At 37.7% G+C, this 17,543-nt stretch overlaps 1 protein-coding gene across 1 annotated transcript in view; it reads right to left on the bottom strand.

Moving 5' to 3' along the window:
- LOC306883681 (testican-1-like) overlaps positions 1-17,543 on the bottom strand; it is a 259,044-nt gene that overhangs the window by 93,538 nt on the left and 147,963 nt on the right. The window contains exon 4 of the mRNA XM_079439077.1: positions 12,586-12,657. Coding sequence (XP_079295203.1) covers positions 12,586-12,657 — 72 coding nt within the window. The remainder of the gene's footprint in view (positions 1-12,585; positions 12,658-17,543) is intronic.

Below are 17,543 nucleotides of genomic sequence, written 5' to 3'. Positions count from 1 at the left end.
TTATAATAGGGAAATTAGTTTGGCTGTACTGCTCAAACAGCTTGCAAAATAGAAAAACCAACATGACAAAGAATCGTGATATTTCTAAAAACATTTTTTTATATTTTTGCCATATCGCCCATCCCTAAAGAAGGGGGACCAAACCCATACCTCATAACTGTTTTAAAATAATTTTAAATACATTTTTATATCGTTTCCTTGTTTTTGTCACGCCCAGGAAACATTTATTTTATTACCCGGTTTTTGAAACCGGGTCCCAGGGTGGATAAATTTGAAAACGCCGGTTTCACGTTTTCGTGAGGACGGCGAATCCGTATATTTTCTGAAACGATGACATCATCAGCCCACGTCTCGCCCCTAATCAGACACCGCTACGTCACATAACAGCAACAACAACAACAACAATGTCAGACTACGTGCCTGTGTTCGTGCTGCAGAACCTACTGAGCTCATTAGTTTTATTAAAGCAAAATCTTCTGCTTTGTGTGTTAGTTTATATTCAGCGCGCAAGGTTTACGCACATGGTCCAAGTCTTCTTCTCTGTTTTTTTGTGTATCTCTGTGGCAGAATTACAGCGCCACATATTGGTCTGGCATGTGTACTACATCGTTTTCAGTCGGTTTCAGTGATTCCGTGTGGACGCAGATATTTTCTGAGACGACTCCGTGTTTACGGAATTTGAGGAAAAAAAAAAAGATCAGATAGGGAGAAATCTGGCTTCGTGTGAACGTAGCCTCAGACAGGATACAGAGGCAAGGAAAAACAGGGCTTATAAAGGACAGACTAAACTAGATAATTAACAACACACTTGGAACTAATGAACTGATAACTAAAGGGAACGAGGACAGGAACACCAAATATGGGCACGAGAGGAGGGGAAACACGAGACACAGAGAGACCAAGTCTGACAGTTTTTTTGTTATTATTACTTTTTTAATACCTTGTTTTTATTGTTGTGATATATATTTTTTAAATGACTATTTCACTTCCCTTTATGTAAAGCACTTTGAATTACCACTGTGTATGAAATGTGCTATACACTTGCATTGCCTTGGTGCATAAGCCCTTGATCACTATAACACTGTAATCATCTTTTGCTTTATTGAAAGTCTGTGTGAGTTTGTTCCTCTTTCTCACTCTCGTTTGGAGCTAAACGTCTTTATCATGTTGGCTCAGTGGACTGGGTTTTTCTCAAGGTCTAGCTCACTGTAATCCAGATACAAAAAAAGAGAGAGAGAGAAAAAGCAAAATCCTGACATTTGAGGTGAAACATCAAGCTCGTCTTTAAAATCATGTGTGGTGAGTCCTTATTCAGACGTGACTCCATACAGTACACACACGCCTGAGTGAGCGGGAAATGTGTTACCATAGCAATCGATCGGAATTATACTGAAAACATCCAATCACATTCAAACAGGCTGCTAAACACACAAAAAAGAAATAACTGAGCAAAGAAAAAAAATGTAACACTTAATTAAAATGTTCTGCCACCCAATGATGAAAGAAACGCTCAATTAAACGAGTCACAGGTCACACATCTGACGGCCTATACTCCCCAAGAGTCGCTTTTAATGGTGAGAAAAAGACTAAAAGATTAAAATCGTAGGCAGACGTTTGATTAATTAATGCTCAGATGAGGCACTGAAACAAGCTGTCAGTGAATTCAAGGTGATTCTTGTGGTCTTAAAGAGACAGGGACATATTTACAGTGGTGAGAGGTAAGAAATATTTCAAATATATGTCAATACTGAATGATTCCTGTACAAACACCATCATTAGACACATTAATTATGCACAAGTGAACTGCACAATCACAGCCAATCACAACATTAGATGTTTAATATTGGTAAGTCTCTTCTGCTCACCAAGTCTGCATTTTTGATCAAAAATACAGTAAAAACTATGAAATATTATTACAATTTAAAATAATAATTTACTATGTGAATATACAGTTGGGCAAAAAAGTATTTAGTTAGCCACCAATTGTGCAAGTTCTCCCACTTAAAAATATGAGAGAGGCCTGTAATTTTCATCATATGTACACTTCAACTATGAGAGACAGAAAGGGGGGAAAGAATCCAGGAAATCACATTGTAGGATTTTTAATGAATTAATTGGTAAATTCCGCTGTAAAATAAGTATTTGGTCACCTACAAACAAGCAAGATTTCTGGCTCTCACAGACCTGTAACTTCTTCTTTAAGAGGCTCCTCTGTCCTCCACTCGTTACCTGTATTAATTGCACCTGTTTGAACTCATTATCAGTATAAAAGACACCTGTCCACAACCTCAAACAGTCCCACTGCAAACTCCACTATGGCCAAGACCAAAGAGCTGTCTAAGGACACCAGAAACAAAATTGTAGACCTGCACCAGGCTGGGAAGACTGAATCTGCAATAGGCAAGCAGCTTGGTGTGAAGAAATCAACTGTGGGAGCAATTATTAGAAAATGGAAGGCATACAAGACCACTGATAATCTCCCTCGATCTGGGGCTCCACGCAAGATCTCACCCCGTGGGGTCAAAATGATCACAAGAACGGTGAGCAAAAATCCCAGAACCACACGGGGGGACCTAGTGAATGACCTGCAGAGAGCTGGGACCAAAGTAACAAAGGCTACCATCAGTAACACATTATGCCGCCAGGGACTCAAATCCTGCAGTGCAAGACGTGTCCCCCTGCTTAAGCCAGTACATGTCCGGGCCCATCTGAAGTTTGCTAGAGAGCATTTGGATGATCCAGAAGAGGATTGGGAGAATGTCATATGGTCAGATGAAACCAAAATAGAACTTTTTGGTAAAAACTCAACTCGTCGTGTTTGGAGGAGAAAGAATGCTGAGTTGCATCCAAAGAACACCATACCTACTGTGAAGCATGGGGGTGGAAACATCATGCTTTGGGGCTGTTTATCTGCAAAGGGACCAGGACGACTGATCCGTGTAAAGGCAAGAATGAATGGGGCCATATATCGTGAGATTTTGAGTGAAAACCTTCTTCCATCAGCAAGGGCATTGAAGATGAAACGTGGCTGGGTCTTTCAGCATGACAATGATCCCAAACACACACCCGGGCATCTGACCCGGGCAGCGAAGGAGTGGCTTCCTAAGAAGCATTTCAAGGTCCTGGAGTGGCCTAGCCAGTCTCCAGATCTCAACCCCATAGAAAATCTTTGGAGGGAGTTGAAAGTCCGTGTTGCCCAGCGACAGCCCCAAAACTCACTGCTCTACAGATCTGCATGGAGGAATGGGCCAAAATACCAGCAACAGTGTGTGAAAACCTTGTGAAGATTTACAGAAAACGTTTGACCTCTGTCATTGCCAACAAAGGGTATATAACAAAGTATTGAGATGAACTTTTGTTATTGACCAAATACTTATTTTCCACCATAATTTGCAAATAAATTCTTTAAAAATCAGACAATGTGATTTCCTGGATTCTTTCTCCCCATTCTGTCTCTCATAGTTGAAGTGTACCTATGATGAAAATTACAGGCCCCTCTCCACTTTTTAAGTGGGAGAACTTGCACAATTGGTGGCTGACTAAATACTTTTTTTTACCCAACTGTATCTTAAAATGTACTTTATTCCTGTGATCAAAGCTGAATTTTCAGCAACATTACTCCAGTCTTCAGAAAGCATTCTAATATACTGATTTGCTGCTCAAGAAGCATTTCTGATTATTATCAGTGTAGAAAGTTCAAAAGAACAGAAAAATAAATCTTTTAACATTATGAAATCAGAGATATTGTCAGCAGATACACAAAGGTACATGGAGGTAAGTGGAAACAACAGCAGGTTTATTGAACATTGGCAGGTGAATGAAAGCAAGGCAAAGAATCCAGGTGAGTAAACAGGGAATGGCAAGGTTTCTTGGGTCTTTTCTGTGAGTAATCAGTCCTTTTCCTTTTCCAGGGAATTCAATGGCAATGACAGAGCGTGGAGACGGTGGAGAACGGAGATCGGAACACAGGTGCAACTAGCAGGTGAGAGTCAGGTAAGCAAATATACAATGTTTGAGACGTGACAGTGACTGTGCAGGAGGAGTGCAAGGATATAGTGCTCTTGATGAGTGGAGACAGGTGGCGGTGATCAATAATCAGGGCATTGGGATCTGGTGAGCATAGTTGGTGGTGACCGTGTCTCCCTGACAGTAATATTGTATTCAAAAAAAGGTTTCTTTTCATTGCAGATCGTAGGGAATGCTAATCACAAATAATAAATCCAACTAACCAACAATGAAACTCTTCAGTATTTTAGACAAATTCATCTGTCAGTATGACAAAGTCAGATCAGACAGATGTCAGAATGGACAGGTTGTGATGCCCTCGTCCTCTAAAACCATCAACAAAATTATAGAGAAAAAGGTGACATTAAAAACGGGTTCACAATGAGGATAAACACAGTTTATGTGCTTTTTGCTGTGAATTATTGTCTCTGTTGTTAATTGCACTGAATCCCATTTCTATGTTTATGCAGTCAAATGAGTATTTCTTATATTCAGCAGACTAATGGCTGGTAAATCTCACTCTTGCTGTTTATGTAATTTTATGTATTTGCTAAATTGCCAATTCTGCTATTACGCTCTGTTATATTTGTAATTTTGCATTTTGGTGGGGTCTGCGCAGTTTATGGTAATATTATGCAATGTATTAAAATAACCATGAAATGCAGAGACCTAAACAATATGTGCATCATGTTAAGGACATTTTTGTTTACATTTACCTGCTCCACTTTCACTTAGTTAACTGAAGTAATAAACGCATCACAGTGGCAAGTGGCAATATTGGATCAGTGGTTATGAGAAAGTGAATCCGTGAGCGAATTTATTCGGAACGGATTATACCCTAGAAAGAAAAAAAGAAAAAAAAACTAAAGAATATTCTGGTTCTTCAAAGCGCATAGAAGGATTCAGTGTGTTTTCATTCTGTCATCTTATTTTGTTAATTATGTTAAGTAAAAAAAAAAAAATTGTGTAGTCCTATTTCTTGTATTCTTTTTATTTAAGTTATTTTATTCTGTTCTGAGAAGTGCTGCAGGTGCGTGATAATTTGACGATGTGAATCAAGGTTCTGTTAGTGCTCTGTTGTTCTGTATGCTGCTGTTTGCACGCTAAAATAAACCTGTGTAAAAATAATATATTTGTTTGTATTTTTATTGGGTCCATTCAATTTTTATTTATTACTAATTTAATATTCTAATCTTATCAGTTAATGGTTAATGTTTGGATAACAAGCTGTGGTTTTCGGTCGGGAAAATGAACCAAATTGAGGATCCTACTTTATAATAAACAATGTTGGTACTGTGTTGGATTCTCATTTGACGATATGTGCATGATAATATATACATAAAGGGAATAATGTAGCTACATAAAAGTAATTTGTATTGACATGTTTGTACACAGAATCAGTTTCAGTTTATATTTTGCAGTTCCTTAATTTATTTCTTACAATTCTGAGAAGAAAAGTCAGAATTGTGAGATATAAACTCTGAATTGTAAGAAAAAAGTCAGAATTTTTTATTCCCTAGTGAAAACGGGATTCCTTAGCTTTTCTATTATTTTCTATGTAAACATGCGCTAGATGCGTTTCACTCGTCTTGAGTCTTTTGCAGGCTCTCGTGTATGACACTGCATTTTAAAGTGCCCCTATTATGCTATGTGAAAGGTTCATAATTTGGTTTTGGGAATCCCCAACAACAGGTTTACATGCATGCAAGGTCAAAAAAACACTTTAATTTTCTTATAATATGCATTTAAATCGACCTTATTTCTCAATGACTCAAACGGTTATATGCAGTTATCAGGTATATATTACCATTAGTTTCATATAAAACAAACAAAACAGTTTGTTTTAGTACATCCCCATGTAGTGTGTGAGAAGCACAGTCACAGTGCACTGAGGGCATTTAGAAACTCAGACAGGATGAGCAAGAGAGCGATGCAGAGGAGAAAAAAGGCAGGGAGGAGAGGAGGTTAGTGGAGGACAGTGTGTGTGTGTGTGTGTGTGTGTGTTGCTGACAGCGCTCAAAGAGACTCCAAACACCACATAAGAATCCAGAATGCCATCAACTGCCCGAGAGACCCGGATTAGCTGATTATCTGCCCTGACCCACTCCCGTCATCCCTCACTCTCTCAAACCACAAACACAACAGCATGATCATTTTAACTCAATGCAAGAAAACAAGAGAGCACACATATGAGACAGCCGTGTCGACATTCAGCCCAACAGCACCATTGCGAGTGTGATGTTGCTGAACAATTCAATAAAAATGAAGTTAAACTGAGTAACTTCGATTTTTGACACAATATTGCCAGTTATTTTGTGTATTTTCACTCCACCAGTAGTAGTAGTTCCAAACAAATCCACAACAGCACTAACGGAAGAACAGAATGTCGTTCTTAATGAATCACTGTTTTTGAGCGAATCGGTTCATCAGTTCTAGTTGTGTTTGAACGATCTGGTTGCGTGAATGATTCAGTGACTCACTTGTTTTGTTCTCGAATGAATTAGTGTTTTTGAAAGAATCAGTTCAGTAAATGATTTACACAAATCAGTTGAGTGAACAATTTAATGACTTACACTACACTACTGGTGAGCAGAAGACAATTCTTTACAAAATCTGTTCAAAAACTTTTAACTGTTAGTGTATTTGATGGCTGCTTTTGAAAGAATCGGTTGAATGAATGTTTCAATAATGAATGAATCAATGTTTCTGAACAAATCAGTGACTGAATCTCAAGTCGCCCTCTATAGTCGTTACTATGTAACTAACAGAAATACAAAAAAAAAATTTATTTTATGGTACATTTTTATAAGCTAATTAATAATAGATACATATGAATTAATAAATATGAATGTATATTTATATACACAAGGTATCTATTATATAAAGGCATAGCAACAACGTGAATAAAACTGACTCGTGAATATTAATTGTAGTAATGTTTTGAGGGAATGTTACATTATTGTGTTAAAAACACAAACACAACTAATTATGTAACACTGTTGCCTTAGATGGCAAATAAACGCAAGTTGTTTGGTTTTGTTTGTGTCATTACTGCTCTTTTGTTGTTGTGGCTGTGAGGGAGAGTCTCTCTGCTGTCAGAGGGCAGTTTCACACAGCGACGGTCTCAGCAAAAACGACATATTAGGGCCACTGCAGCTCTGCTCAGAGCATCTGTTTTCACTCTCTCCTTCACAAGAGTAGGAAAGGGGATCTTGTCTTTGTGATGAATTGCGGTGGGAATTACTGCGGTAAAAAACACTCGTCTCTTTCATCCGTTGTTCTTTCCTCTCAGCACGTCAGCTCTAATTGGGGCGGTGACGGAGGCGAGTCGGCGTCCACAGCGCAGTTTCCTTTCCAGCGTTTCACTGACAAAGGACATATCTGCAGCCGCAAGCCATCCTGGCTGAAAATGCACCGTCCGTCCCCGAAGACTTTGATACCTGTCCTACAGCCATATTGGCCCAATCACAGCTGTACATCCCAGCTGGCTTTCATCGCCGCCCGGCAGCCATTTTGGCTCAGACATGACGAAGTACTCCCTAAAATGCTGGAAAAACAGCTCGCGTTCATGTTGGCTCGGCTGGTGCCGTTCATTTGCAGAGGAGCGCAGATGAATGCGCTTTGGCCCACGGCATTACGATTTGTCTCATTCTTGCTCTAAAAACAAACACTCCCTCACCTCAGCTTCCTCTTCCTCAGGTCAGACCCTTCACACTAGACCAGAGTCTGTTCAGTTGTTGTGAAAGCTGTTGGATTCGGCTTGCATGACATGCGATTCATCTATGACAATAATGTATTTTTCATTGCTTTCTCTTGCCATTTCAGCTTGTTTGTTTTTGGTGGTAAAACCACTGTGGCAATAAAATCAAAAGTAAAGCACTTAGTCTTTGCTATAGCAAACTGGTTTGAATCAAGCAATCAAAGTGTGAAAACTGCAGATGAGACAGAATTGTGTATATGTGAACTAGCAGAGCGAGTCTTGACTGTTAAAGTCGATGTGAAATCAAAACTGACCTACAGTGTGATCCTGATCTTACTGTGGCTAATTCTAAGGTGCATGTTATTCCAGAGGAATTATTTTAATATTTCATCAATATAATAATGACTTTCCTTTTCAGCTGATGTCACCAACTACCTGTGAAATGTAGACACATTTTTCACTACACAATCTATTCCATGTGGAAAAAATCAGAAGCCAAACATTTTACATTTTAATAGGGCACAAGTCACATTAAAGAAGTATTTCAACATTTCATGTTGATTTTAAATAAAGCTGACTGAACATGAATGTCTAAGGCCTAAATTATCAACATGATCACAATTACTGAAAACAATTGTTGCACACAATCTACCACGCCTTCTGTCGTCTGATTGATAGTTTAGAGTTTTATAACAAGTAAAATATCTGTTAGTATAATTGTACAAACGTCCACCTTCAGCTCATGCTTAAAGGTGCCATAGAATGCATTGATACAGTATTTTAAATTGTTCTCTGATATCTACACAGAAGGTATGTGGCTTAGGTAAGGGCAAAAAATCTCCAGAAACGATTTTACATGTCCATTTACAACCCTAGGATTTCTCCCTAGAATGAAACGGTCTGTTATTGGCTTATTTGGCAGGGTCATGAATAATAATGAGCTCTGCTCTGATTGGCTGTTTCACAGTACGGCTCATCAGCAAGAAGGAAGCACAGGGAGGAAAATATATATTTAAATACTTTCTCTCGCAGTTATATCGTCGGGTAATTATACTGTATATAAAACGCGGGCATCAGGGAGCCGTTATTAATATGCGACGCATTGAAACTGCTTTTGAACGATCCATCTATCGCGTTATAGTTCACTTTCAAGAGACGCGATCACACAAACTATGTTTACATTATGGAGCAACAGTACTTACCACACATTTCACAAGATCAGATGCTTGTCAGTGGTGCTCAGGATCTGTAAGTCATTCGCCATCATCCTCATCTCTCCTTACTGAGAGTGAAATCTTATGTACTGTCACAGGCTACCGCTAGCAAGGAGCTAACCATGTCCCTTTAGTGGCTCGCGTTATTTGCTTTCTGTGCCTTTCTGAATACAGACACCAACCCATCCCTGCACTTCACACCCCCTGCACGGCCTGGAACATAACATTTATTGTGTTATTTTCGCTGTTGTCCGCGCTTGTTTATTTACAATACCTGCAGAGCTTCTGATGGTTCGGCCGGCTTAGAACAAGGGCGGGTTTATGCAAATGTTGGGGGCGTAGTGATCCTGACTGTTGCGTCACAGTCGGTGTTATGTTCTGATTCGCCTGTTTTTCAGTGGTCTTTTTTAATCACGAGATTTCCATATGAAGGAGAAAACTATGGTGTTTGAGGCTCACTGTATGTCATTTCCATGTACAGAACTGTTATTATTTAAATATGCCAGGGTAAAGACAGTTTTTCATTCTATGGCACCTTTAATGTGTCTTTTGCTGTCAAATCTTTACTGACTTTTACAAAGTAAATATGAGAATAACTTTAATATTTCACAATGAACACTTACTTTGATTATTGCTTGATTATACAGACTTTTCTTTTTAATCAGTGAGTCTCAAATATGATCATCAGGCTTTTGATGAACTTTTATTTCTTCATCTCTCAATCATTGTATTGTATTAAATTATATGATTTGAGCATTAAATTAAGCATTTAAATATCATTATAATAAGACATTATTGGAGACATGGAGTGACGACTGATACTTAAGTAATTTTATGCAAGTATCTGCTATACTGTTATCAATATTCACATTACAATCAGATAGTGCTGTCAAATGCTTAATCACGATTTAATTGCATCTAAAATAAAAGTTTTTGTTTACATAATGTGTGTGTGTGCTGTGTATGTATATCAATTTATATTTATATAATTTATACTATATATTTAATATATAAACATAACAATTTTCTTAAATTTAAATATGTATGTGTGTGTATTTATTAGTGCTGTCAAAGTTAACGCAAATTAATTTTAACGGCACTAATTTTAACGCGCGATTAACGCAACGCGCATTGTCTGTTTGACCCGTGGCCTAGCCTGGAGAAATGGAGATGCACAGTGTTGCCAACTTAGCAACTTTGCAGACCCCTTTAGCGACTCCCTCCCCCTCTTCAAAAAAAGCACCTAGCGACAAATCTTTAGGGTTTGCCCAAACCTTACTTAGTTTCTGAGACTCGCCGGTACTGCCGCGCAAGCGCAAAGTTTTGCTGTCCCAACGTGCGCACACACACCTTTCTTTCTCTCTATGTGCGTCTGCTCTGTTCAGCGAGCGGCGGAGAGGAGCAGCGCTTTCAATTAAACACAGATATTATGTTGCTTTCTCTAATCTCAGTTCTATTGAGAATTTAGCTGCATCAAAATACAGTATGTGGGCACAGAGAGGCAAACAAATCTAATAATAAATAATAAATGTACATTTTGCATGTTCTGAAGAAGTGAGCTGCCCTGTCGTGCAAAAATGTAAACAGGTTTGTGTAAGTAAATTGCTCAGTGCGAAGAAAGAGAAGTAATGGGAACCTGGTATTTCTTTTTTTATGTGTCTAATAGACATGAACAAGTTCTTTGAAAAACATCTATGACCTTTAAAACATATCTATTCTTCATGCTCTATGTTGACTATGGTTTCAATAATAATAAACATACATTTGAATAAAGCATCCATATTTGTCCATGCCCATGTTAATTAGAGTATTAAAAACTTGAAAAGTATTAATTTAAGGTACATTTAGAACAAATAAAAATGTGCGATTAAGTTGTGGTTAATCATGAGTTAAGTCATGACAATCATGCGATTTATCGCGATTAAAAAATAAAAAATAATCGATTGGCAGCCCTAGTGTATATATATATATATATATATATATATATATATATATATATATATATATATATATATATATATATATATATATATATATACACAGTACACACACATATATGTAAATCACACATTTATTTTGGATGTGATTAATCGCGATTAAGCGTTTGACAGCAGTACAGTGAGAACTTCATACTTTTTGTCCATATAAATATCAGCATTTGCACTAAATTGCATTTGGTGCTCAGTTTAGGCCTCTGAATAAATCATTGAACTGTTTTTCCTCCATATTCTCACTATATCAGACTCTATAAGCCACAAAAGCCTGATGGATCAAATATGACACTCAACAAAAAAACACATTCAAATTTATAAAAATAAACTCTTGACACATACACATAAAAATGATATTTTTCTGACTATTATTTCTTATGTTAGGCATCATTCAGTCACCACACACTCTCAATGTGAAGCCTCTTCAGTAATGAATGAGATGCTGTTAGAGCCGTCAGGATGGGCAGAAAACTCAAGGTCCGTTCGCTCACTGACTCCAGCCGTTTGCCTCCCCGCGGCTTAATTAGATGAAGCGCCAGAGGCCACTCCGGCTCCTCGGCTCAGCGTGCCAGTGCAGATTCAGCCGTTGCGGCTCAAACGCCACATGACGGGCTGTCAGACGCTATGGCTGCCCGCTGGACACGAGGGGGTCAGACGACTCGGACAGGCTAATTTTAATTCAAATCCCACTTATTCTCCCTCTCTCTGAGGAATGTGGGTCAAGTGTCTAATCACAGCGACGCAACGCCACTTCAGGTGGGACTGTGAACTCTGACCCCTGGGGGTTAAAGCTCACCTCCCTCACCTCTCTAGCAGAGTGGCCCAATTACTGTCAGACTCACTGTTGCTGTGGCAACCAGGACAGAAACCATAAGAGTTGAAGAATTATGCAGCCGTATGAAACACAGGAGAGAGACTGTGAGGGCATAGGGGTCACAGGTTCAAAGGTCAAGCTAATATCTTGTGAATTTGGAATCTGGCTTATTACTGTCTTTTTATTTTCTATATATGTGCTATAATATTTATAATAACTAATAATATTTATTGCACAGATTTTTTTATTATTGGTCAGTTGCAACCATTCCATTCCATTTTTTTGAAATAATTGATCCTAAGTGACAGAATGTTCAGAAAAGATTTCTATATAAAACAAATGCTGTTCTTTTTAACTTTTTATTCATCAGAGAATCTTGACAAATTCAAATGAATCACGGTTTCTACAAAAATATGAAGCAGCATAACTGTTTTCAACAATGATAATAAATGTTCTTAAGCAGAAAATAAGCTAATTTCTGAAGGATCATGTGACACTGAAGACTGGAATAACGATGCTGAAAATTCAGCTTTAATCACAGGAATAAATTATATTTTAAAATATATTCAAATAGAAAACAGTTATTTGAAATTGTAATAGGTTTTCACATTACTTTTTTGTATTTTATTCTATAAATTCATACTGACACTAAAAGTTTGAGTGATAGATACAGACAGACAGACAGACAGACAGACAGACAGACAGACAGACAGACAGACAGATAGATAGATAGATAGATAGATAGATAGATAGATAGATAGATAGATAGATAGATAGATAGATAGATAGATAGATAGATAGATAGATAGATAGATAGATAGATAGATAGATAGATAGATAGATAGATAGATGTTCACTCACCATCAGCTGGTCTGCTCTTGGTCTGTGAGTGTGATTTAGGTTTCAGTTCTGAACCTGGGTTCGACTCACTCTCTGTAAGAAACAAATATAATCACTGTCACATACCCATAGACTCAGGTATAAATATCCTTCGTGTTTCTGCAACGACAAGGTTAAGGACTTTTCACAATGAACGTGAAAATTTGTTGCGAATGTTCGGCGCGATGACGCTTTTGAATTGAAACAATAGATCCCTATGGAGCTATTCACACCTGGTGCGATAATTCGCGGCGCGAAAAAGCGAGGATTTTTTCGTCCTGTGTGTGAATATAAAATGAATATCCATTTTTGTTCAAATATAGACTTTTTCTTGAATGTGGAAGTCATGCCTGACACTTAACCGGATGTTCCGAGTTGATAATCTAATGTTAAACCTATTAAAATGTTTTAAAAAAAACCCACATGGTTCCATACTGCCATCACGTTACAGTGTCGCAATGACTGTTTTTTGTCAGTGTCTCACTCCTCAAAGTTTAATGAGTGTGTAGATGACACAAAGCTGCCGACGTTAGCTACATTAAAAACAGATGGGCACTATTTGAATGGGTTCCTATGGAGACTGGAAAAGAAGAGCATCCAGTCGGAAGTTAAGAGTTCGTAATAGCAGTGCTCCTCGTTTACTCAGGAAAAAGGTCTATAGTCACACTGAGGTGAGGTGAACATGTTCCTCTAATCGAAAGAATCGAATCCAACAGTAACGAGTTGATTCCAGAATTAAGAATGGGAATCATTTCCTTCAGAAACTGCAGAATAGAACTGCCCTAAATGAGCTGCTCTGCACATTCAGTTTATAACTGTACTGTATCTTCTGACTCATTCATGTCTAGGAATGTTACAAGAAGTATCGGAGACATCTGAGAGGTTGATATGTAAACAAAGCCTAACGAAGAACTCCAAGTCTCGTGAGCAGTGAAAAAAATCTACACAAACATCTGTTTTTATCTTGCATTTAATAATAAACTTTATTTGCAGGAGGTGTGTAAATTCTGTACAGAATGACAATGACTGAATCGAAATACTTGTGCCGCATTACAACACCAGTGCAGGTTTGTGAAAAAAAACCATGTTCTTGAAATACCTTGTGCAACTGCTTAGTGAATTCAGCCTGAATCTCTTTTTCAGCTTTATTTATGGCACAGAAAGTTTTTGTGGAGCCTGACACGCTCTCAGTCTTTCTCTCTGTCTGTGTCACCAGGGAATAAAACGCCAAATCAATTCACAGCCCAGTGTGTGTGCGCTGCTTCTCTATTTATTGTGGGAACAATGTTTTTTTTTTTTTTCTTTTGTACATTTCTTTCATTTTTATCCTCTGTGAACACAGGGTCAAACAGAGAACAAATAACTGGCCACTATCAGAATCCCCACCAAAATAAAACCTCAAACCAATTTCCTGCATGTTTGCTCTCTGATCTTCCCCTGAGGAGTGTGTGCACGTGTGTTTGTTTGTGTGTGCATGTGTGTGTGTCTTTTTAACAGTGAGACAGCTAAAATGAGAAACACTGTTTGTGTACAGCCTGAGGACAGACATATCACAAATGAGATCTCTTTAAAATCTCAATTGTCTCTACTGGAAAGCAGAGAGACTAAACAGTTTACATACCTCTCAGATGTTTCTCTAGACCTCAGTAATCTGAGCAATCTCAAACTGTGTTTCGATTTATTAAATAACCAAAATCTGCAATCAAGTCAAAGATCATAATACGATGTCTCAAACGTTCCTCATCAAATGATCTGTGGGAATGGGAATTGATTCCAACAAAAGTTGTTGGGAATCAAGAATCGGTTGGAATCGATCCTATCAAAGGGAATCAATTTCTCTTTAATATTTCAGCGGATATTTGGTGGTTTAAGGAGGTTTTTTACGTTTTATTGCCGAATGTTGTGGGCTATAATTAAATATGAGTTCATATTAGTTGTTTAGCTATCTTGTCAGCAGATAAATAAAATTTCAAAATATTACTGTTTTTGTCTGTATTTTTGATTAGTTAAATGCAGGCTTGATGAGCATAGGAGAGTAATAGTAATAGTGCCCACACTTTTGGCCAGTACTACTGTATGTGCATGTGTGTTTACAGTAAATGTGCATAAAAACATACATACCCACATATCTACTGTATGTAGTGTGTGTGCATTTATTAATCTGCATGTAGGCTATACTTTCATCTAAAAAAAACTAATACAGGTTGTAATACAGCAATGAATTACATTCATCTTGTTTATTTGTGACCACATGATGGCTCAGATAGAGCATTCAAATGCTTTCTCGCACTGTTCAACAGCAACAAACTTGACCAAACTAAGTGCACATTTTAAAACTAAGGAAATCAGTAATAATGGCATGTAGTGATTGGTTTACTAGCATTCATTTAGCGTTGCGATATACATGCATGTTCTGTAAAGCTGCATTGAAATGATATGCATTGTGAAAAGCGCTGTAAAAATCAATATGAAAATAAATATTTGCGTAGATATATAAACTGACCCAGCAATGCAAGTGAAATGTCCACTAAAAAACCCCCCGGACATCTTAGCGACAAACCATGATAAGTACGTAAGTGACACTGTTTGTCTTGCTTTAGTTCAACCAATGTCATCCATTGTACGAACAAATGATCCCAAACTCTCAGCTAAGGAGTTAATTGTAAGCATCCAGACTGCGATACGCGTTTACCACCATCTCTCGTGTACACGCATGCAGCATCAATCAGAGCCGATTTGAGCTGTCCGGAAGGCTACTTTTAATGTTCTTTGTAAAGGTATCTGCACACTGAGTCCGAAATTTTCACATGCGTTTATACTAGAAAAGAAGACCACCAATTTCTGTGAACGCAGTGTGCAAAGATCTATATATAGTGCTTTGTGCTGCGAGACGAAGTGGATGAACTTGACAATCGCCATTCTGGATTTTGGCATTCGCTTGTACGATGTCTCTGATCTGTCAAAACACCTCTCAAAATGCTTGCTACGGATACGAAAAACGGAAAAAATGTAACCCGATCTGAATTTTCTAATGACGGACGAAAATTTCGGAGGCAGTGTGTAAACTTGATAGACATAACGTGATTACGCAATGGCCTTAAGTTTGCGCCTCAGTCATATTTAAAGGGTAATTCTAGTCACCGTTTCTTTTATTTTAAATTTTTTTAAATACCGCAACTAGCATTTTCGCTAGACTTAAAAAGTAAGCGCTTGTTTTGATAGATCTGAGATCTATCAAAACAACAGATCCGGCTCTACCGGAAATGCTTCAGGACCAGACATGCGCAGTTGCGTTCCAATGTCTTTGTTATTGTTTAGAGCTAATTATGAATTTGTCTCTTAGTCATTTTTGATGTTCTAGTTCATTTCATTGAATAGGTTAAAAACAATTCTCTCACACTGTCACATACATATTTTCTAACAATTCAGTGTCATAAAGGGTCAAACATGGATTTATTCAAATAAAGCCATGTGTGTAATCGCCAATTGCTGATTATTTCCTTTCATTAACTTAATGAGTTACTAATATTTTACTAATTTAACTCGAGTTTGACAGTGATACCAAAAACAGCGGGCTTTCATCTGTATCAGACACACACTTCTGCTCCTCTTCATTTCATTCTGTCCGTCTCTCTCAGATTCGCTGTCCTGATTGATTTTGTGGTTTGTTTCCAGCGTTTGCTTTGCGCGCTGTTTTGTTTTCAAGTGTCTCTCTTGCAAATTGATACACTGAAACAAGAAAATCAATTCCACACCAAACTGACCAACCAGCTCACACACCTACACACACACACACACACACACACACACTTCCCTCCATATCATGGTGTTAGATTCATCAGGAATTTTGTCATTTTGTCACTAGACTCTGTAACTGAACTGAATCTTAAGCATCTTTTGATCAATTTAAGCTTCAACTTAGATCACATAATGGGTCTTAACAGATCTCTTTCTCTCTCAAACACCCCCCCACACACACACAAAGAAACTATAATAAAATTCAAATTCTAAAATTCAGACAAAAATCTAAAAATAAATAAGTAAATAACTGCACAACAAAAGTTCTAAAACTTTAACTAAAAATTAAAATGAAAAAAAAAAAAACTAAATGAAATAACACCGTGCACAACTACATTGCATTATTTAACATAATTAAAACTACTTTAAACTATTTAAAATTGCTGTTGCTTTATTTAAAAAGGCAAGCAAAATAAATGAAAATCTAGATAAACAAACCGTCCCATCCCTGGTGTGTGTTTGAGATTTTACTTTCATGTTGTAAATCAGCATTCACTAGAGTGTTTGTCATGCAAACACAAAAACACAGTGTTTGAATATGAATTCCTCATTACAGCGATCACTAAAGCAAAAGCCAGACTTCACGTCAACAGATATGATGGATGTTTTCATGAAAAGCTGTCAGGATGCGGCTCTCATCTTCAGACAGACAAGCTAAAGAAAATGCAGGACTGCAGCTGAGACCCGCTGAATTTATCCATTCAATCAAACCACAGACCTTTTATCAAATTCATCATTCAAACAACATCTGCAGTCTGACCTGAGCAGAACCACAGCCTCGTTAAACAGGCCACCTGTCTGAGCACAGTTATCATTAATGTTTATCAGTAGTTTTGGATTCAGAATCAGACCGGATGAGCCATATACATACTTCTTTATATTAAATCAAGCACCATCTCACAAAGCAGTTAATTGTCGCTACCCAATTAATTACAGCAAGAGGAATACAGTTGAAAAAATCCATTCATTCAAGAACATTTCTGCATTCAGCGGCACATGCCGATGAGTGTCGAGCATCACAATCAATGATTGGCCCTCAGAGGCCAATCTGGAGCAGGCAGATTGAGAGAAAGGCCAATCAGAATTTCTATTATTGATCATCAGCCGGTAACAAACTCCAACACGCGTTTGGCCAATTACCT

The sequence above is a fragment of the Barbus barbus genome (genome assembly GCF_936440315.1).
Source record: "Barbus barbus genome assembly, chromosome: 17".
Classification (NCBI taxonomy): domain Eukaryota; kingdom Metazoa; phylum Chordata; class Actinopteri; order Cypriniformes; family Cyprinidae; genus Barbus; species Barbus barbus.
Note: the sequence above shows the minus strand (reverse complement) of the source record. Positions and strands in the feature narration are given on the sequence as shown.